The sequence below is a fragment of the Sus scrofa genome, chromosome 12 (assembly GCF_000003025.6).
Source record: "Sus scrofa isolate TJ Tabasco breed Duroc chromosome 12, Sscrofa11.1, whole genome shotgun sequence".
NCBI lineage: Eukaryota > Metazoa > Chordata > Mammalia > Artiodactyla > Suidae > Sus > Sus scrofa.
This window is the reverse complement of record NC_010454.4, coordinates 11,835,665-11,857,442: the sequence shown is the minus strand read 5'-3', so window position 1 is coordinate 11,857,442 and position 21,778 is coordinate 11,835,665. Positions and strand designations below refer to the sequence as shown.

The 21,778-nt window shown below is 48.0% G+C and overlaps 1 protein-coding gene across 9 annotated transcripts in view; it reads left to right on the top strand.

The window, feature by feature from the left end:
* ARSG (arylsulfatase G) overlaps nt 1-21,778 on the top strand; it is a 130,915-nt gene that overhangs the window by 25,402 nt on the left and 83,735 nt on the right. For all 9 annotated transcript variants that reach the window (XR_002337053.1, XR_001304384.2, XR_001304385.2 and 6 more), the window contains exon 2: nt 18,939-19,700. Coding sequence is in view for 6 of the 9 variants with exons in the window: in XM_021066718.1 (XP_020922377.1) it covers nt 19,483-19,700 (218 nt within the window). In the remaining 3 variants the exon portion in view is untranslated. The remainder of the gene's footprint in view (nt 1-18,938; nt 19,701-21,778) is intronic.

The following is a 21,778-nucleotide window of genomic DNA, read 5'->3' as shown; positions in this document are numbered from 1 at the left end:
CGCCCGCGCCCAGAGGGTTTGGGCTCGCCGTTGCGGCCGCTCCGCGCCCGCCCCGGGCGGAACAGGTTCCTTCCAGTTTGGGTGTGAGCTGCGCGCGCGGCGCCGCGGACCCCGAGTTCCTCCTCCAGCGCCCACTTCCCCCGATTTCGTCAACTCGCGCACCCCTGCTGTTCCCCTTGGCGGGGTGGGGTGGGGTGAGGGAGTGTCGCAGTGGGCCCCAGCGAGTGAGCCGCCCGGCTACCACGGGTGCTTTGCCTTCCCCCCTTTGCTGCAACAGCAACAGCATCGCGTTGCGCGAAAGGGATGTGTGTGAGCGGCCGGGCTGAGTCAGCATCCCCGGCCCGGCGCGCGCGCGCTTCCTGCCCGCCAGGCGGGAGGCGAAGTCCACACAGGTGCACAGCTGCCTAACTCGCGGGGCGCTCCTTCACGAGAGGGACCAGGACGTTGAGGGGGCACATGCCCCTCGTCCTGTAGTCCCGGACCCCAAGGTCACCGTGAACTCAGCAGGTGATGCACGGGACAACTCAGTTATGAGCTCGTCAAGGGAACCAAGCAGTGTGTCGGGTCCCAGGCATTTCGGAGTCCTCGGGGGCGCAGACTCAGCTTGCCGGTGCCCACCTCCCACCCTCAGGGCCTGTTTAAGACCTGCTCTGAAGCAAAAGCCTCATTCTCCACATAACCCCTGCCGACTTCGGCATCGGCTGCTCCCTTCATTGGGGTTTGGAGAATGTGCTTCTGAAATCAGAAACTCAAGAACGCCTGGTTTGGGAGTGCGGGCACGGAGGGTCGTCACCAGGACGATGATCTGAATCAATAAAAATCCCTTTGCAGTCGCTGCCTGATTTCTCTTACGAGTTTGCGCTAGAGTCTCTGAGTTAAATGCCATGCTGTGTTGTTAAGGCTGGCCTGGGTTAGGGGAGCAGGTATGTTGGCACCAAGTGCTTGGGTAACGACCAGCACTGTACAGCCTGGACCACTGATTAACTCCGGGGACCTTGCCCGAGTGACCTAACTTCCTGGAGCGTCAATTTCCAAATCTATCAAATGCGGACAGTCCTGACATTCCCAGAATCGAAAGGTTTAATTTGTGAGGCCGGTAAAGTAGAGATCGCATTGCCTGCCATAAGGTAAACCTTCACTAGGCTTTAGCTCTTATTGTTCTTGCTGTTTATGGCTTAGCAAGTCCAGTAGCTGACTCCAGCGGTCTCTGGACATGATCCTTTTTTTTTTTTTTTTTTGTCTTTTGTGGGGCTGCACCCGCGGCATATGGAGGTTCCCTGGCTAGGGGTCTAATCGAAGCTGTAGCCGCTGGCCTACACCACAGCCGCAGCAACTCGGGATCCGAGCTGTGTCTGCCACCCACACCACAACTCACAGCAACGCGGGATCCTTAACCCACTGAGCAAGGCCAGGAATCGAACCCACAACCTCATGGTTCCTAGACGGATTCAATAGCCACTGAGCCATGACGGGAACTCCATGATCCTTTTTTGAACTGTTCTTGGAGGGATGAATCCATCCCTAATGATACTGAGAAACTGATTTTAACCACCAGCATGAGAGCACTTAATGCTAAAATAGGAATGACTGTAAATGTAATCTTTGATATCTTTTTTTTTTTTCTTTGGTCTTTTTGTCTTTTTTGGGCCGCACCTGGGTCATATGGAGGTTCCCAGGCTAGGGGGGGTCTAATCAGAGCTGTTCCTGCCAGCCTATGCCAGAGCCACAGCAACGCCAGATCCGAGCTGTGTCTGTGACCTACACCACAGCTCACAGCAATGCCGGATCCTTAACCCTCTGAGCGAGGCCAGGGATCGAACCTGCAACCTCATGGTTCCTAGTTGGATTCGTTTCCGCTGTGCCACGATGGGAACTCCTGATATTTATCTTTGATGTTTAGGATCTTGCAGTGCATTAGGACCTGTCTCTACACTGAGTGTGGAAATCCATCCATATTTAAAGGGACACGGCACATGCTGTATTGAGCCCTGCTTGGGAACCTGGGGGGTGCGGCCCCTGTATTTTTATAACTGAATGAAGATCTTGGTGCTTCAACTTCTTGGTTTTAAAAATTAGACAAACGGTATAGAAAGCCCCAGGGGGGAATGAGTGGGAAAGTCACATCTGAGTATTTGACCAAGTGAAATGACTAGCTGTTTGGGTGGGGGATGGGGGGGCTGTAACTGTCATAATAATAACAATAGTAAGGTATCGCTATTTGTATTAGTATTAACTACACCTGCCATTAATTTATTTGTACTTCTGCTTTGTTCCCAAGGCTGTATTAACTAGGTGCCATTTGTGTGATTGAATTTTAAGCCTATCAACACCTTCTGCAATTGACCTTCACCCCCATTGTACAGATGAGAAAAGTTGAGGCACTGAGCAGGGGACAGATTCTCCCAAGGTTTAGCCACACAGGCCCCCTTTGCTACGAGAGCTCATCCAAAGATGACACTGGCCACCTGTGTTGGGACAGCTGAGAGGTGTCTGGAAACCCAACCTCTGTCCAGTCTTGCCAGCCACCAAGCGGTGACTTTTGCCCGCCCTGGTTAGAGACTGGCTTTACCTCATTCCCTAAATCCTAGGGAAACCAGTTGTAAAAACCTCTGCTTTTTCTCTCTCGGCCAGTGAAAGCAAAGGAGGGAAAACACTGCATTACCATGCTAATCAACACACCCCACCCCAAACAAAACTAACTCTGTTTAGTTCTAAGCACGAACAAAAGGAGCTTTGGAGTCTGGAATACAGAACCAGAAAAATCAGGAAATTAAGTGAAGGGTTCAGCGCCCCTCTTCGCCTCTTCTGTTGGGTCTGTCGCAACCCAAGTGGCAGCAGAGCCCCTGGGCCCTTCCTTTACAGAGGACGAGGCTATAAGGATGCCCATAGAAAGTCCCCCGACCTCTTCTCTGGAAATACGTTGGCTCCAGAGAGCTCTCCCACTGCTCTCCCTTTTCTAGCCCTCTGGCTTAGGGTCATTTGCATGAGAAAAGTTTCCTTTGTGTAAAGTTGGCCTGCATGTTCTCTGTCAACGTTTAGAGTCCTTCTAGTCTTCATGGTGGGTTGCTAGGCAGATATGACCCTGGCTTGCAAATAAGCTCTCTGCATTTACCAGCCCGTGAGAACTTCAACTTGGGGTAAGTAAATTGAAAGGAATCTTGTCTGGAGCTCAGGGAGGCACAAGCCTGCTTGTAAGGGCTTCGACTTTTGGAGCAGCCAGTGCCGACCGGGAGCATCAGAGGTGGCATGTAGGGGGAGCCTTGATGGCCTGCCTGCCCATCCACCCTCTCTCTTTCTTGTCCCTGCATGGGCTACTCATGTTCTCACCACGTGTATTCAATGGAAGCAAATTCTTGCTTTAAAACTTTGAGTTTCCTGATGGCTCAGTGGGTTCAGGATCTGGCATTGCCACTGCTATGGCTTGGGTCGCTGCAGTGGCTGGGGACGGATCCCAGGCCCCTGAACTTCTTCATGCCATGGGTGTGGCCAGAAGAAAAACAATAACAGCAACAAAAAACAAACCCTCAAAACTTTTTATTTTTTTATTTTTTTGCTTTTTAGGGCCACGCTTGCAGCATATGGAGGTTCCCAGGCTAAGAGTCAAATTGGAGCTACAGTTGCCCGCCTACGCCACAGCCACAGCAACCCAGGATCCAAGTCGAGTCTGCGACCTACACCACAGCTCATGGCAATGTCGGATCCTTAACCCACTGAGTGAGGCCGGGGATCGATCCTGCAACCTCATGGTTCCTAGTTGGATTCGTTTCCACTGCACCACGACGGAAACTCCCAAACCCCCAAAACTTTAAGATCTGACTCTCCAGATGACAGAGAACGTCACAACCCCCTAGGAATGCTGATATTCCTGGTAGAGGTGCTGGGTTTATCTTGCGGCTTATAGGACCTCTCCGACTCCCACATTTGATGGTTTGAGGGAAGGCAGGGCCCTTCCAACAGAAATGCTTGTTTGGGAGAGAATTTGAAGATTTTTCCAAGGCGTTCTGAGGCACAGAGTCTTGGGGGAGTCACTTTTCAGCACATCAGCTCTTTCCTAAAGCCGAGTTGTCTGAGAACCCACAGTGCTGCAGGCCTGACTCTCCTTTATTCCTGCCGAGTCGGCCTTCTCTTGCTTAACCAGAGCCAAGATCTCGATAGGGTGCTTGGGCCCAGCTGTAAACATCTCTGGGGGAAAATCGAAATGTTTTTTCAGAGAAAGCTCCTTTCTTTAAATCTCTCTGTCCCAAGTACATCTCCTTAAAGATTTCTAAGACAGTTACCTTGTGCTTAATAATAATTTGTCAAAATTTATAATATATATTGTCTGATTACAAATTATTACTTAGAGTAATAATTAGGATAGTAACTCAATCCAGAAGGGCTTTTTTTTTTTTTTAAATCTTGGAGCAAAGCGTAAAAAATGAAATTTCAGTATATATGCAAAGTCTGTATTCCAGAGACGTAGGAAAAGATAATTAACTACTTTTGAACATAAAGGCATAGTAGGTTGAACTAGAATGGAAATACTGTTTTGGAAAAAAGGGAAAGAAATGGTAGAAAAATTTTAACCTAATGAGAAAGAGTCTCAAGGGATTTAAAGATGAATGATGGTGGTTTTCAAATTGCTCTGCTGTTTATGTGACATTGGATGTGTTGAAAAGAGTGGTTTAATTATTATAAAAAGTCAACATTTGTAGGAGTTCCCATTGTGGCTCAGTGGGTTAAGAACCTGACTAGTATCCATGAGGATGCGGCTTTGATCCTGGGCCTGGCTCAGTGGCTTAGGATCCAATGAAGCTGTGGCGTAGGTTGCAGATGCAGCTTGGATCTTTCTGTGGCTGTGATTTAGGCCGGCAGCTGCAGCTCTGATTCGACCCCTAGCCTAGGAACTTCTGTGTGCCGTGGGTGTGGCCCTAAAGAGCAAAAACAAACAAACAAAAACTAACACCAATCCTTCTCAAATGTAAAAAAAAAAAGTCAACATGTACAGATACAATTAAAACGATATACTTTGGGAATTCCCATTGTGGCTCAGCGGAAATGAATCCAACTAGTGTCCATAAGGATGCGAATTGGGTCCTTGGCCTTGCTTAGGGGGTCAGGGATCCAGCATTGCTGTGATCTGTGCTGTAGGCCCACAGCTACAGCTCTGATTTGATCGCTGGCCTGGGAACTTCCATATGCCTTGGGTGCAGCCCTAAAAATAAAAAAGTAAAAAAATAAAATGATAGATTGTGCAGCTATTTACAGTTGTGATGGACCAGTGAAGATAACTTAGTGTTTGCACCCCACCCTCATTCAGATGTTGAAACGCTTCCCCCACCAATGTGATAATATTTGGATAATATAGGCCTTTGGGAGAAACTAGGGTTAACTGAGTCACGAGGGTGGGGCCAATATGATGGAATAGGTACCCTTGTAAGAATAGGAAGAGAGGGAGTTCCCGTCATGGCTCAGAGGTTAACAAACCCGACTAGCATCCATGAGGACGCGGGTTCAATCCCTGGCCTCACTCTGTGAGTTAAGGATCTAGTGTTGCCATGAGCTGTGGTGTAGGTTGAAGACTCGGCTCGGATCCTGAGTTGCTGTGGCTGTGGCATAGGCCGGTGGCTACAGCTCGGTTTGGACCCCTGCTTGGGAACCTCCATATGCCGCAGGTGCGGCCCTAAAAAGACAAAAAAAAAAAAAAAAAAAAAAAAAAAAGGAAGAGAGGAGTTCCCCTTGTGGCTCAGCAGGTTAAGAACCTGACTATTATCCATGAAGATGTAGGTTCCATGAAGATGTAGGTTCGATCCCTGGCCTCGCTCAGTGGGCTAAGGATCCAGCATTGCTGCATGCTTCTGTGTAGGTTGCAGATGCAGCTCGGATCCCTTGTTGCTGTGGCTGTGGGGTGGACTGGCAGCTGTAGCTCCGATTCGACCCCTAGCCTGGGAACTTCATTACGCCCCAGGTGCGGCCCTAAAAAGACAAAAAGACGAAAAGTACAGGAAGAGAGAAATCTCTCTTTCTCTGTATTTCTGAGAGCAGACACTCAGGAGAGGCCGTGTGAAGATTCATCTACAGGCCAGTAAGAGAGCTCTCCCTAGAAAAGGACCATGCTGGCCCTTCTGGGCACCAGAAGCATGAGAAAATAAATTTCTATTGTTTAAGCCACCCAGTCTATGGTATTTTGTTGTGGCATCCTGAGCGGACTAATACTAAATACTGTTTTTCTAAATTGTTTTAGAAGATACCTAAGCACAAATACTTGCAGGCCACTGCGTGTGATCCAGTAAAAAGAGGACAAAAAGGATGTGGTCTCTGCCCTCATGGATGCGTTCTCCTTGGAGAGAGAAACTAAACCCACGAGTCACCATAGTGGACTGGGAAAGTCAAGGGCAGGGGCTGTAGAGTTGCAAGATTTGATGGCAGATGCTGTCGGTGTTAAGATGCACGTGAAGGAGTTCCCACTGTGGTGCAGCAGGTGAAGGATCCAGCTTTTTTCCTGGCCCCGGGAACTTCCATAGACTGCAGATACAGCCAAAGAAACACCAAACTCAGTAGACTGGGTCAGGGAAGAGCATAACTCTTGGAGTTCCCACTGTGACTCAGTGGGTTAAGGATCTGACTGCGGTGGCTTAGGTCCCTACAGAGGGGAGGGTTCAATCCCTGGACTGGGACAGTGGATTAATGTTCGGGCATTGCCAAAGCTGCAGTGTCTGTGGCATCTGTGGCTCAGATTCAATTCCTGGCCTGGGAGCATCCCATGCCTTGGGTGTGGGAAAAAAAAAAAAGAAAAAAAAGATGCATGTGAACCTGGTCTCTGAGGCCCTCACTAGTTGTGTCATCTTAGACAAGTTACTTAAACTCTCTCTACCTCAATCTGCTCATCAGTGAAAGGGGCATAAAATAATAATAATAATAATAATAATAATAATAATAATACCTCCTGAATAGGGTGGTTGTGTGCGGAGCTTTGTGCTGTGTTGCTAGGTTACTAAGTTAATGTTTGTAAGGGTCCCAGCAGCTTAGCGCTGTGATTGGCCAGTGATGAAACTCTAACTCTTAGCTGGGGGATTGAGAAGGGAAGAGCTCAATGAGCCTAGAACAGGTAGGAAAGATCCTGCAAGGACTGGCAAGGCGGTGGGTGAAGGGTGAAGAGCATAAAAAGAAGACAAGAGGACGGGAAGAGCATGCTAGATTTGGGGACAGGGACGTCACCTCCCCACCCATGGCACCACGGGCCTCTAGCAATTAGAATTCTCTCATGCCCAGGCAGTGTCGATGATACATCACTGGGTGCGTCACATTCACACGGGAGTAAGTTTTGTTGGCGTTCAACACGGATATTTGCTGCTTCTCACCCTTCATCCTTTACTGCTCCTGTAGCTTTGTCATATTCTCACTGCTTATTAAGAAAAAGAAAAAAGACAACGGTTGCCTTAAGGAGGCCTCTATAAAAGATCTTAAGCCTGTTGTAAAAATCCTAAAAACAGAACCAAAAAAAAAAATCAAAATTGTCCGGAGTTCCCTGGAAGGATCTGGTGTTGCCTTTGCTGTGGCTCGGGTTTGATTGACCCCTGGCCGGGGAACTGCCACAGGTGCGGCCAGAAAAAAAAAAAAGAAGAAGAAGAAGAAAGAAAGAAGGAAATCAAAATTCGTAGGACAAAGTGATTTTAATCACATTGCTTTCAGGAAGAAATACATATACTAAAAATTTATGACACGGTTGTGGGTCATGAAACCTAACTGGAATTGTTGGAGCGTGCTGGGGGTGGGACCACTGGGTTTTACCCACCTTTAATCAGGTTTTCTTTGGATAGCTGTTGACGCTGTCCCACCCATCGTGTTCCTCAAGGCCCAAGGAATAAAAACCTGCTCTCCTGCTGTGTTTCTTGCCTAAAGGGAGATGCTAGCTCTCCCCATCTTGTCTAAACATGCACAGCCTGCCCTGCTGCTCCCTGGAACAGTACGCAGTGTTAAGCTTCTCTTTTAACCCTGTAGGAGCAGTGCATGCGTCTGTTTCTGGGTGGCTGGGAGGAGGAGGAGGAGGCAAAGGAGCTGGAAGGATGCTCCTAGACTGTGTCCTGTGCAAGAGGCAAGGAGGGGCCCGCCCTAGTGGTTGGTGGAGGGCTCTGGCCGTCTTAGTGGAGCTCACATGTTTAGTAGGGATCTGGGGTGGGGACTAGGTACAGGGACCATCCAGCCATCCTTCCATCCCCTCCCCATTCCTCCTCAGTGTGGACAGCCCGTGCACATCACAGCCCACCCATGCCCGCTGGTGAATGCAGTTGTTTCCCAGGCCACAAAACCACACCTCAGAGGATGTGGTCCCTCCTCTCAAAGTGTTTACTCCAGTTCAGAAGTGAGGACCCATGTGTGGTTATCACCTAAAGCAGGGCTCCAATGAGGGCGCTTTTGCGAGTGAGACTCCGAGGGAGAGGAACCGAGAAAGGTCATCTGAGATTAGGGAAGTGACAAGATGAAGCCGAGGCTTCGGAAGGAGACAGAGGCTGGGCCGTAGTTGTTCATGTCAGAGGCACTCGTCTGGCAAATACTGATTGGACACTTTCTGGGCTGGGAAACTGGATTATGCCTTGCGTGAAACAGAGAGGCACCCCTGCCCTTGTGGAATGTATGTCCTAGAGTTGTGGCCTTTTCTTCTTGAAGCACCTAGCGCCGTGTCATGGACAAATAGTTCTTTTGGATGTTTCTGATGGTAAAATGTAATTCCCAGAGTTCCCCGGCGGCTTAGGGGTTAAAGGATCCTGTGGCTGTCGCTGATGTGGCTTGGGTTCCATCCCTTGCCTGGAACTTCTGTATGCTCCGGGCATGGCCAAAAAAAAAAAAAAAAAAAAAAGTAAATCTCACTTTCAGTTAGCCTCAGCAAAGGGAGATTTCTCATACCCACACTACATCTTTATTTTTTTTCTTTTTTTAAACTGCCCCTTGGCATAAGGGCTTCCCTGGGCCAGAACAGGTCCCAGCTGCAGTTTCGGCATCAGGTGCGGCACCCCCGGATCCTCAACTCCCCGTGCCGGGCGGGAGATCGAACCTGCATCCCAGTGCTGCAGAGACTCCGTGCAGAGATGCCACGGATGCCGTAGCATCACGTCGGGAACTCCGCACTCTGTATCTCACCTTGACCTTGTACTGTTACAATGTCCAAAATGAGATTTGTTGGTAGAAGTGCTGCCATGCTCGCTGCACCAGAGTCCGCCTGGGCAGAAGGACCTGGCTTTGGTCTTCCAAAATGGCACCACCAGCCATGGGATTGTGTGACGAGCACCAGAGTTTGGAGCTTTGAAAACGCAAATGAGAATGACTCAACTTCCCCTTTGGCCTTGCGTTTGTATCTTCTACCTTCTCTGGGTTCATAATCCGACAGCCAAGAATGCTGACAGGTAGTTATGACAAAACTCAGCCAATAGCTGCAGGGAGCCCGGATTTCATCACAGACACTCAGAATGGTTTTGCTTAATGTTCATTTTAGTAACGCCTTGGGCTTGTTCAGTACTTTTTCAGAGTACTCTGGTGTTTCTTATCTCTTCATCCTCGAGATGACTGAGGGTCAGAACGAAAAAGCAACATTTCTAAGCACTTATTGAGAGCAGGCACTTTCACTCACCTGTTGGTTTGGGGGTGCAGGAGCTATGGGTCTGTTTTTCAGGTAAGTAGGGAAACTGAAGCACAGAGAGATTCAGTAACTTATCCAAGGTCACATGGCTAGGGAATGACCACACAAAATCCCAGACACACATTCTTCGGCAGACAGGCCAACACATCCCCAAAGTCAATTCTCCGAAAGGCAAAATTGCCAAGTAACGACTTCACCGAATTGTTTTCCCGCCTCCCAAGTTTGGGTCTTATCCTTACTTCTGTGCCAGCTTCAGCCTCAGAGTGTCTGAGATAAAACTGAGCGGGCATCTCTGAGTGGCCTTGGGCTGCCATAACAAAATACCATAGACAGCTTCATCTCTTGGAGGCTGGGAAGTCTAAGATCAAGGTGCTGGCTGATTTGGCTCTTGACGAGAGCTTTTTTCCTGCCCTTCACATTGCTGCCTTCTTGCTTTGCATTAAAGAGAGAGAGAGATCATACAAGGGCACTAATCCCATCACAAGGGCTCGACTTTCATGGCCTCATCTAACCCTCATTGTCTCCCATGGCCCAGGCGGATGTGTTTCTCTATGTATATATATCCATTCTTTTTTTCTGGGAAACATTTTAAATACCACCATGCGGTATCGTCGGCCAGATCCAAAATTTCAGAAATGTTGTAGGACAAGGAACTGAAATTTACTTACAAATATGTTGTAAGGAAGAGAGAGGAGGAAGGTTAAAGGAAGAGTCGCCCCGAATCCAGTGCACTGGGTGTTGGCCTTCCTTTGGATCCTGATTAGAGTAAACCCGACTGTAAACGTTAGTGAGACTACGGAAGACACTTAAATACTGATTGGATTATTGACGATACTGACAAATGATTAATTTTGAAAAAGGGGGCTATATTTAGAATTGTAGTTATATGTATTAATTTTTTTTTTTTTTTTTGCAGCCCTGCAGCACATGGAGTTCCCAAGCCGCCAGGGTCAAGCCACCGTTGCAACCTAGGCCATAGCTGTAGCAACACCAGATCCTTTAACCCACTGTGCCCGGCCCAGGGAGGGAACCTGTGTCCTGGCACTGCAGAGATGCCCCTGGTCCCCATCCGTTGCACCACAGCAGAAACTCCTGTAGTTGTATTTTAAAAGAATTCTTATAATTTAGACGACCATATAGAAATGGTTATGGATGAAGTGATGTAATGAATGAGACTTGTTTCAGAATAATTCAGGATAGGTAGAGGATGAGGGAAAGAGAACTGGGAGAGGGAGAGAGATAAAACCAGACCTGCCCTGTGCTAACAATAAGAGCTGACTCATTTCATTTCATTTCATTTCACTTCACTTTATTTTATTTTATTTTTTTTTAGGGCCACACTCATGGTATTTAGAGGTTCCCAGGCTAGGGATAGAATCCTACGCCAGAGACACAGCAGTACCAGATCCCAGCCAAGTCTGCGACCTACACCACAGCTCACAGCAATGCCGGGTCCTTAATCCACTAAGCGAGGTCAGGGATCGAACCCACATCGTCATGGATCCTAGTTGGGTTCATTAACTGCTGAGTCACAACAGGAACTCCAGTAACTGTTGACTGAAGATGTTTCGTAGGTGCGTGTGAGTTTCTCAACTTCTGTGTGTTTGACAACTCCCATAACAATGTTTAATAAATAATAAGTAAAAGCCTCTTTGTAAAAAGTCCTTAAAAACATTTGGCAAACAGGCTTGAAGGGAGTGGATTTCAGGTAATTGACCTTAAGCCCTTTCACTGGATCACAACCCTCATGAGTTTTCTTCTCAAGTGGAGGGTGGGATTTTAGAAAAAGGATGTTATTCTGAGGCCCATCTACTCTCTTTGTTTATCTGACCTGTGTTCAAGGACCCAGATATAATTTCTGCAGGGCTGCTGAGTTTTTCAGATGCATGGCATGGTGCCACCTCTGCTCTCCCAAATTGGCTCCTGCCACATGGCTTCCTTCTGGGACAGTCCCAACAGGTGGTTCCAGCCTAAAGCCAGGCAGGATGTCATCTCGATGAGTTTCCTGGCATCGCTGGGATCACAGAACTGACATTCCCAACAACAGGGTTTGGCTGGAAGTCTTCAAGCTTAATATTAAAAAAAAATTTATTTAAGGAGTTCCCGTTGTGGCTCCGCAGGTTAAGAATCCAGCTAATATCCATGACAATGTGGGTTCGATCCCTGGCCTTGCTCAGTGGGTTAAAGGATCTGGCATTGCCACAGCCTGTGGCGGAAGTTGCAGATGTGGCTTGGATCCTGCATTGCTGTGGTGTAGGCCAGCAGCTATAGCTCCAATTTGACCCCTAGCCTGGGAACTTCCATATGCCGCAGGTGCGTCCCTTAAAAAAAAAAAAGAAAGAAAGAAAGAAAAAAAATTATTTAAGTGGAATTGTTCTCCCAGCTTGGATGGGGGCATTCAGAGATTTCCTTTGCTCCAGGGAGAAGATAAATGTGGACTGGGGCTGTGGTGTACAACGCGGTGACTGCAGCTAACCTGCTGTACGGAGTATTTACAAACTGTTTGAGAGTAGTCACAAAGTTCCCATCACAAGAAACAACAACAACAACCAAAAAAACCACATTTATTTTCTTCTCTCTCTCATTTTCTTGAATCTATATGAGATGATGGATGTTGGCTAAATTTATTGTGGTAATCATTTCACGGTAGAGGTATGTCAAGTCATTATGCTATATACCTTAGATGTATACAGAGCTGTATGTCAATTATAGCTCAATAAATGGCAAGAAAAAGATATAACAGAAAAAGGAAAGATTCCTTTTGCATCCTCTGTTGTGCTAAGACTGAGCCCCCCCCCCATATACATTCTTTTTTTTTTTTTTTCCCAACGGCTGCACCTGCGGCATATGGAAGTTCCAGGGCCAGGGGTTGAGTAAGAGCTGCAGCTGCCAGCCTATGCCACGGCCATAGCAACACCAGATCCCAGCCCTGCCTGTGATCTACACTGGATCCTTAACCCATGAGTGGGGCCAGGGGGCCTCACTTGCCTCCTCACAGAGACAACGTCAAGCCCTTAACCTGCAGAGCCATAGAAGGAACTCCCCCATATTCACTCATAAGAATTCTTTCTGGCATTCCCTGGTGGCTCGGCAAGTTGAAGATCTGTTGTGGTCACTGCTGTGGGTCTGGTCACTGCTGTGGCAGAGATTCGATCCCTGGCCCTGGAATTGCTGCATGCTGCTGGCACAGCAAAAAAAAAAAAAAAAAAAAATCCTAACAAGTTGGGTCAGCCCCAAACATATATGCTGAGGGACTAGGGGCAAAGGAAGGAGCTGTGAGGATGTTTATTACATGTAGACATCAAATAACCATCCAACCCGGCCGTCAGGGTAACTGGATTTTCCTCTGTCTTGGGCTTGGGTTAGCGTGAGCAAAGTTTAAGGAGGTGCTCCCAGGAGGGTTGTGCTCACTGCCAGGGCACCTGAGCTGGAGTGCCACCTCCTTGAATGTCGTGCCCTGGGCACTTGGCTTGCCTCCCTCCAGCACTTTCTCTCACCTGGCCTCGCCTGGGCTGATGCAACAGACTCCTAATCTCTCATCTTCTTCTCTTATGTGCCGTGTTTTGGCACATTTGATAATTCTCAGCCAACAGCCAGAGGGATTCTGTTACGACAGTGTAAGTCAGCATTTGCCACTTGCTCAGACCCTCCTCTGGCCTCTCCTCTGGCTCAGTAGAAGCTGTCTTCCGCCCTATTCCATCCAATCCTTGCCCTTCTTCACTCTGCTGCTTCTGCAGAGGCTTCTTGGCTGCCCTTCACCTGCGCCAGCCCGGCGCCCCACTGGGTTCTCTGCCTGGCATCCTTTCCACGTGACTTCCTGCGAGCACCATTGCTTCCTCCCTCCTCTCCTAGGGATCCTTAAAGAAAGGTCACCTTCTCAGTGAGGTTGTCCGTGACCTCCCGCTTTACGGTGCACCTGCTCGCCCACTCACTCGCTTTGATTTTCTCCCTGACACAGTCTCCTCATTCCATTTCTTCCTGGCACGAGCAGGGAGGTGGCCTGAGGGCAGCGGTTTCTGTGTTCGATTGGCTGCTGAATGCAGAGCACCCAGATCCGGACCTGCCCTTGGGTCCACGTTCGGATGGACCAGGCTGGCTGGATGACTGAAAGCGCGGGGGAGGTGGATCACTTCCGACCCACGTGGGCAGCTGGTGCCCTAGGCCCCACCCTCCAGCCCCCCAGCATCTCCCAGGTGTCTCTGGGCTGCAGCGGGAGCACGGATGGACCCTGTTCCGATTTGGCGGGTGAAACCACGGGACTCTGCAACCGGAGATATCACCCCCTCTGCGCCTTTGTCTTTTTTGGCCTCAGCTCATCAGAAGCTTTCTCTCTGGAAAACCAACAGAGCCCTCTGCCAGGAAGGTCTGCCGGACCTTCTTGTTGTTTCAGCTGTTTGCAGGGCGCTCTCACAGGCTGCTTGGCCACAGGGAGCCCACGGGGAGCCAGGGTCAGGTGATGGGCTTCCTGGTGTGCAGACACTGCAAAGCCATCTTCAGGTTGCCTCACCCCTTCTGCATCTCAGCCCTTCGGGCCAACAGCCTGCCTGGGGATCGTTTCTGCGCCTCTAAGTACCTTTCCCCACCAGCAAGCCTGGAACCTAAAGGGAAGCCAAGCTTGAGCAGACCCTGCAGGCTTGCCTTACAGCGGGGGTCGTGGGGAAGAACGAGACCATTGCAAAGCTGATTGGCAACCAAAGTTCACTTTCCTGAGGCCTGAGGATGGCTGAGTCATGGGCAAGGTCCATACCTGTGCTCAGCAAGAGCTATCCCGGTCAGTTCTGCTCTGGTGAAACGGATGGGCCTTCCTTGCGGACTTTGTGGAAGTACTTTCCAGCCCAGTGAGAGGAGGGGTGAAGGCTTTATTTGCCAAAGACTCCCCCCTTTCTTCCTAAACCCCCAGGAGGGCTCCTTGCCTGTGTCTGCTCTTCCTTCCGAGAGGGAGTATGATGTGTAAAGAAAATTTGAAGGAGTTCCCTTGTGGCCAGATGAGTTAAGAACCCCGCCAGTATCCATGAGGATTCGGGTTCAATCCCTGACCTTGCTCAGTGGGTTATAGATCCGGCGTTCCCTATCTGGAGTAGGTCGCAGATGCGGCTCAGGTCTGGTGTTGTAGTGGCTGTGGCGTAGACCAGTGGCTGCAGCTTGGATTTGACCCCTAGCCTGGGAACTTCCATATGCTGCGGGTGCAGCCCTAAAAAGACAGACAGACAGACAGAAAGAAAGGAAGGGAGAAAATTTGGGAAAGTAACCTCAGATAAGACACTGAGCAGAAAGTCTCAGCGTTGTTCTTTAAAAAACAACCCCCCCAGCTTTATTGAAGTATAATCGACAAATAAAAATTATACTGCTTGCCGCATACGACGTGATGTTATGATATACCTTACAAAGTGATGACCACAATCAAGCTAGTTCACACATCCATCACCTCGCATAGTCATCGTTTAAAAATTTATTTTTTGGCCGCACCCAGGGCATGCAGAAGTTCCTGGGCCAAGGATAGACCCCTCACCCCAGCAATGACAACTCCTGATCCTTAAGCATTAGGCCACTGGGGAACTCCAACCTTTATTATTATTTTTTTTTTTTGGTGGCGAAAACATTGCAGATCTACTCTCTTAGCAAATTTCAAGTATGCCATACAGTGTTCTCAACTCTGGTCCCCCCTGCTGTACATCAGGGCTCCAGCAGCTACTCATTCTGCGAAACCGAATGATTGCACTTTTTGACAAACTTCCTTCCATTTCCCCCAGTCCCTGCCCCCCCCCACCCCCTCAGTTCCTGGCAACCACAATTCTCCTCTCTGCTTCTATGAATTCTACTTTTTTAGATTCCACGTATTAGTGAGATCATGCAGTCTTGTGCCTGGCTTATTTCACTTAGCGTAATGTTCTCCAGATTCATCTAGGTTGTTACAAATGGAGACAAATTTCCTCTTTTTTAAAGGCCGAATAATGCTGTTGTGTGTGTGTGTGTACACAGCCCATTTTTCTTTACCTATTCATCCATTACTAGACCCTTAGGCTGTCGTGAACATGCTGCAATAAACGTCGGGGTACAGATAGCTCTTCAAAATATTAATTTCATTTCCTTTGGATATATACCCAGGAATGAGATTGCTGGGTCGTATGGTCGTTCTATTTTTCATTTTTTGAGGAACTTCCATACTGTTTTCCATAATGTCAGCCTGGATCTTAATCAAGGTCCATAGCTTGGAGTTCATTCTTTGAATGTCTGACTTACTTTTTCCCCTTGAGTTAAAAACAATAAATGGGGAAAGGATTAAATATCCCCCTGGAGATGTGGGGTGAGGGCTAATGCAAGGGTGTCCTGGCTAAATCAGTTGATTTCCATTCTATAAAAATTCTAAGTATTAATGATTCTCTTTGAAAATCCTCAGAGGAATGTTTTCTCATGGAACCCTTAAGAAACATAATCTGTTTATTTGTGTTCCCACCTTCATTTTAGCCTCTTTCCGAAGTGATCCCTCCCCTCCCTTTCCCCAAGAGTTGGGTCATTCTGAAATGGATTATGGATAAAGACCAAGGCCACTCTGGGTTCCAAGCTAAGTAGCTTTAAGAAGAAAAGCTTTCTATGATTGTTGCTCATGGTCAGAAGCCAGTAGAATGAGACTGGGCATCAACCAGCAGGTCAACAAGTGTTTGTTAGGCCCCGTTTGTGGTGCAAAGGCTCTTTCTTCTAGAAAGGGAGACGTCTTTGGGGGCCTCAAGATCAACAAATACCAGTTGAATCTAATTGAGTTTGAAATAATAACTTTCTTTTTGGATGACGGAGGAATTTGCATTTCTGAACAGTGGATTCATTGCCCTCCCAAGGACCACGGCTGTTTACTTTGACATCCTTTTATTTTGATTAAGTACCTCTCTGCCTTGCCTTTGGAGTTTATCTGGGTCTTCCAGAATTTACATACATCCAACCACTCCCATCCACTTGACTTGGCCATTGGGTTGGCCGGCTAGATATGCATTCTTTCCTTAAAGGCAGGAATATACAACTGGAAATGGCCACGTCATAACCCCAGCCCCAGTAGCACCTTTACAGATTATAATTTGATTCTCCTTTATGTATTCGTTTTTTTGGCCACACCCTCGGCATGCGGAAGTTCCCGGGCCAGGGTTCGAACCTGCATCTCACCAGCAACCTGAGCCAAAGCAGTGACAACCGCAGATCCTTAACCCAATGGGTCACCATGGAACTCCTGGTTCTCTAATCTCCTCCATGGATTGGGTGTTCAAGTCTATGTCTCCTTAATAACCTTGTACATTGAGGGCTTTTAAGTGAACTAGGGGTATTGTGGTTTTATTCTACGGTTCCCATTTGCAACCTGCATTTGAAAGCATAACCTTCAACTTCTGTCTTTCTTTTTCTCTTTTGTCTTTTTAGGGCCACACCTACGGCATATGGAGGTTCCCAGGCTAGGGATCTAATCGGAGCTGTTGCAGCTGGCCTATGCCAGAGTCACGGCAACATCAGATCTGAGCCACGTCTGTGACCTACATCACAGCTCACGGCAACGCCAGATCCTTAACCCACTGAGGAAGACCAGGGATCGAACCTGCAACCTCATGGTTCCTAGTCGGATTTGTTTCCGCTGTGCCATAGCAGGAACTCCCAACTTCTGTCTTTCAAAATTCAACCTGATTTATTGCTTTGGTATTTTTCCACTGAAGCTGAATCATCTCTAGTTAGATTAAGCATCAGTTAGTTTTCTTTTCTCTTTTCTTTCTGGCTATGCCCTCGGCATTCAGAAGTTCCTGGGCCAGGGATCAAACCTGTCACTGCAGCAGGGCAAACACCAGGTCCTTAATCACTAGGCCACCAGGGAACTCACTTTTGTTGTTGTGTTGTTAGTTTTCTTCTAGGACTAGAATCATGATTTTTTTTTCTAAGTATCTTCTATTTAAAATGTGATGGGAAGATTAGCACAAGCCTCACCTAAAGCTCATTAAAAATACGGATCCTAGGTCCCAGCCTCACCTACTGCATCTACATTTTAATAAAACCTCCAGCTGATTTGTGTGTACACCTAAGTGTGAGGAGCACTGACTGAGCATTTTGGAGGATTTTCTTATTAAAAATTACATTGTCAAGAGGTAAAGGGACCCATTTCCATGAAATTTTATTTATCTATCTATCTATCTATCTATCTATCTATTTATTTATTTATTTTTCCTGTTTAGGGCCATACTTGCAGCCTGGGAACATGGAAGTTCCCAGGCTAGGAGTCAAATCAGAGCTGTAGCTGCCAGCCTACACCACAGCCACAGCAATGCAGGATCTGAGCTGTGTCTGCAACCTATGCCACAGCTCATGATAATGCCAGATCCTTAACTCACTGAACGAGGCCAGGGATTGAACCCGAGGCCTTGTGGATACCAGTCGGGTTCATTACCACTGAGCCACAACGGGAACTCCTCCCTAACATTTTATTCTGAAACATTTCAAACATACAGCCAAAGCAAAGAGTTCTACAGCGAGCTTCCATAGACTGTGCACCTAGATTCTACCATTATTTTTTTCTTTCCCTTTTTTCCCCAGTTTCTCTCAAGAATTCTATATATAAGCCAGAGTTCCCATGGTGGTGCAGTGGAAACGAATCCGACTAGTACCCATGAGGATGCGGGTTCGATCCCTGGCTTCCCACAGTGTATTAAGGATCCAGCATTGCTGTGAGCTGTGGTGTAGGTCGCAGACACAGCTCGGATCCTGTGTTGCTGTGGCTCTGGCGGAGACTGGCAGCTACAGCTCCGATTCGGCCCCTAGCCTGGGAACCTCCATATGCAGTGGATGCAGCCTTTAGAAAGAAAAAAAAAAAAAAGAATTCTACATGTAAGTGTTAGTTTACAGCATGACTGTTAGAATGGATTATGTCTTGGTCATAAGGGTCTCACCCTTTCTTCCAGAATCCTTGATGAGTTTGACGAGGTCACACTTAGTTTGGGAATTTCTTCTGAGTCAGAGAATCATGCTGGGATGGGAGTCCAGGAGCACTGGGATTTTGTAGAGCTGGATACCAGTCCGGGCCCCATCCAGAACACGGGGCCTGCGTATTCTCATCGAGATGGCCAGCGGGTTGACAGAGAGCATCTCGAGTGTCACTTCCAAGCCTGTAATGACAGGTCTATGGCACATATTACTAGCCATCACTGTTTCTCAGGTGGGGAAACTGATGAACCCCATTCCATATTCAAATAAGGAGGAAAACATCTGTTGGCGTGGAAAAGTGATTATTTCCTAAGCTACTGAGTAAAACACAGCTGCCCTGGCAGTTTTAACTCTGTTTTCTTGTCAATTTTTGTTCTTTCAGGAAACCTTACAGACACACGAAGCCTTCAACCATCTGGAACTCAGAAACTCGACTGGGGCCGACTGTGGCTTCTAGAACGTCCAGGTGTTCGGCAGATGTGAGCGTCTATCCCGTACTCGCCAGCTGGTGACCCAGACAGAGGCAAGACTCGTGCTGCGGCTCTCACACCCCTGAGCACAGAGGGGTCATTTTCCAAGAGGCCTAGGAACAGGGTTGTTGACACTGGTGTCTGATTAACCCACACGGCCAGTCACCTCCCGGAGCTGCAGGCGAGAGAGCCAAGTTCAGGGTTGCCAGTTTCCTGACCCTCTTGAATTAGGATTCCAGATGGGGACCTCTCTTCGGTAGCCCCCACCATCACCTAGAGCCATCACCCCGCCACCACCACCACCATCATCAGAAGCACTTTCTCGCAAACCCAGCCCGGCTCTCCATTGCATTGAACCCCCTGCATTGAACGGGAGCAGAAGGGAGCGCTCGGCCAGGTCTCTAGCCGTGGCCAAAAGCCATCCCTGCCCACGATCGGAATCCTCCCCTTATCACCATGGCCGGGCTCTTCCTGAAGGTTTTCTTGGTGGGGGTGAGTTCCCTCGGATGTCTTTATCCTTTCATGGATTTTTGCTTCCGTGGGGAAACAAGAGGCCAGAAACCGAATTTCGTGATCATTTTGGCAGATGACATGGGGTGGGGTGACCTGGGAGCAAACTGGGCGGAAACGAAGGACACCGCCAACCTTGATAAGCTGGCCGCAGAAGGAATGAGGTGAGTCCTGAAGATGCTAAGCCATCATCGCTTCCCGTGTCTTACCTTGAACTTTCTCGGGGGGAGGGGCAACGGAAAGCTCTTAAAGAGCAATTGGTGGGTCCCTGTGGATTAAATTAATTGACTGATGAATTTGGTTTGGAGCCAGTACAGCATCATGAAGAAGTACATTGTCCATCCATCCATCCATCCATCCATCCATCCATCCATCCATCCATCCAGGAACACATTTTATGTGTGTCTGTCTGGGTGCATGTATTAGGAGCTGGGAACAGAAAGGTGAGCAGAATAAAAATCCTTGCCCTTGAGGTCTGGTAGTGGAGACAGGTTGCAAGGAAAGTACAGATTACAGTCTAGTCCATGAGCCTGCATCAAGAATTTTTGGAGTCTGTGAGGAGGGTGTGGGCTCCAGCCTGCGGGGTGAGAGGGAGAAGGTGACCTTTGAAGAGTAACTGAAAGTCAGTGGGCCCCACAAAGGCCAAAGGACTTATTTGTGAGCAGACAGGACTTAGCGGTCCATTTAAACCTTCCAATCCTTCAAAGGCATTTTGCGACCTTTTTTTTTAAAAAAAATTAATTTTATTGTTGTATAGTTGATTTACAAGGCATCATTACTTTCTGGTATACAGCAAAGTGATTCGTGTATGCATATACACACACATCTCTCCCCAAACAGGTTATCACCAATCATAGTAGATTCCTCTGCTATACAGAAGGTCCCTGATGACCATCCAGTCCAATACAACTGGGTGCTTCCGCCAATCCCAGACTCCCAGTCCCCCCCCCCACTCCCACCTGTCCCCTTTGGTAACCATTAGTTTTTCAAAGTCTGTGAGTCCGTTTCTGTTCTGAACATACATAAGTTCATTTGTATCTTGTATTTATTTATATTATTATTATTATAATTATTATTGTCTTTTTAGGGCTGTGCCAGCAGCCTATGGAGGTTCCCAGGCTAGGGGATCGAATCGGAGCTGTAGCTGCCAGCCTGCTCCATAACCATAGCAACTCGGGATCTGAGCCACGTCTGCAACCTACACCACAGCTCACAGCAATGCCAGATCTTTAACCCACTGAGCAAGGTCAGGGATGGAACGTGCATCCTCATGGATGCTAGTCAGGTTCGTTTCTGCTGAGCTGTGACAGGAACTCCTGTATCTTCTTTTTTAGATTCCACATATAAGGGATATTATATGATGTTTGTCTTTCCCTGTCTAACTTGACTTAGTGTGATAATCTCTACGTCCATCCATGTTGCTGCAAATGGCTTATTTCATTCTTTTTTATGGCTGAGTAGTATTCCATTGTATAGATGTACCACATCTTTTTAATCCATTCCTCTGGTGATGGACATTCACGTTACTTCCACATCTTGGCTATTGTGAAGAGTGCTGCAGTGAACATTGGGGTGCATGTGTCTTTTTGGATTATGATTTTCTTCAGGTGGATGCTCAGCAGTGGGATTTGCTGGATGGCACAGTAGTTCTGTTTTTAGCTTTTTTGTGGAAACCCCGTACTGTTTTTCACAGGGGTTGTACCAGTTTACATTCCCACCAACAGGGTAGGAGGAGGCATTTTGTGACCTTACGCTGCAATCCAGACTCAAGAGCAGCTTCCAAGACCGCGCGTCCCCAACACAGTTCTTCGTGGGGCCCCTTCTGTCTCCCCGCTGCCCTCAGTTGTTGCCTCCCTGTGTTTGGGCCTCCCCTCCGTGATTGGTTCTTCCTGACCCACTTTCCACTCCTGTCTAATTGGTTTCTACTCACTGTTTGCTTCCCAATTCGCAGGAGGGCCTCAGGGACGCTCTCTTGGGTGGCCTGGGTGTGCCCTGCCATCACCTTTGCTGCTCTCCATGGTGATGGCTCCACCATCTGACCACCAGATGTTGGTTTGAACAGCCTCACCCCCAAATCTGTGTCTCCCTCACGATGTGACCTTATTTGGGAGAAGGGGCTTTACAAACATAATGAGTTAAAGGCTTGTGGGATAGCATACTTGATTTAGAGGGGGTCCCAAATCCAAGGATGAGTGTCCCCATGAGAAGAGAAGAGGACACAGAGCGACACACAGAAGAGAAA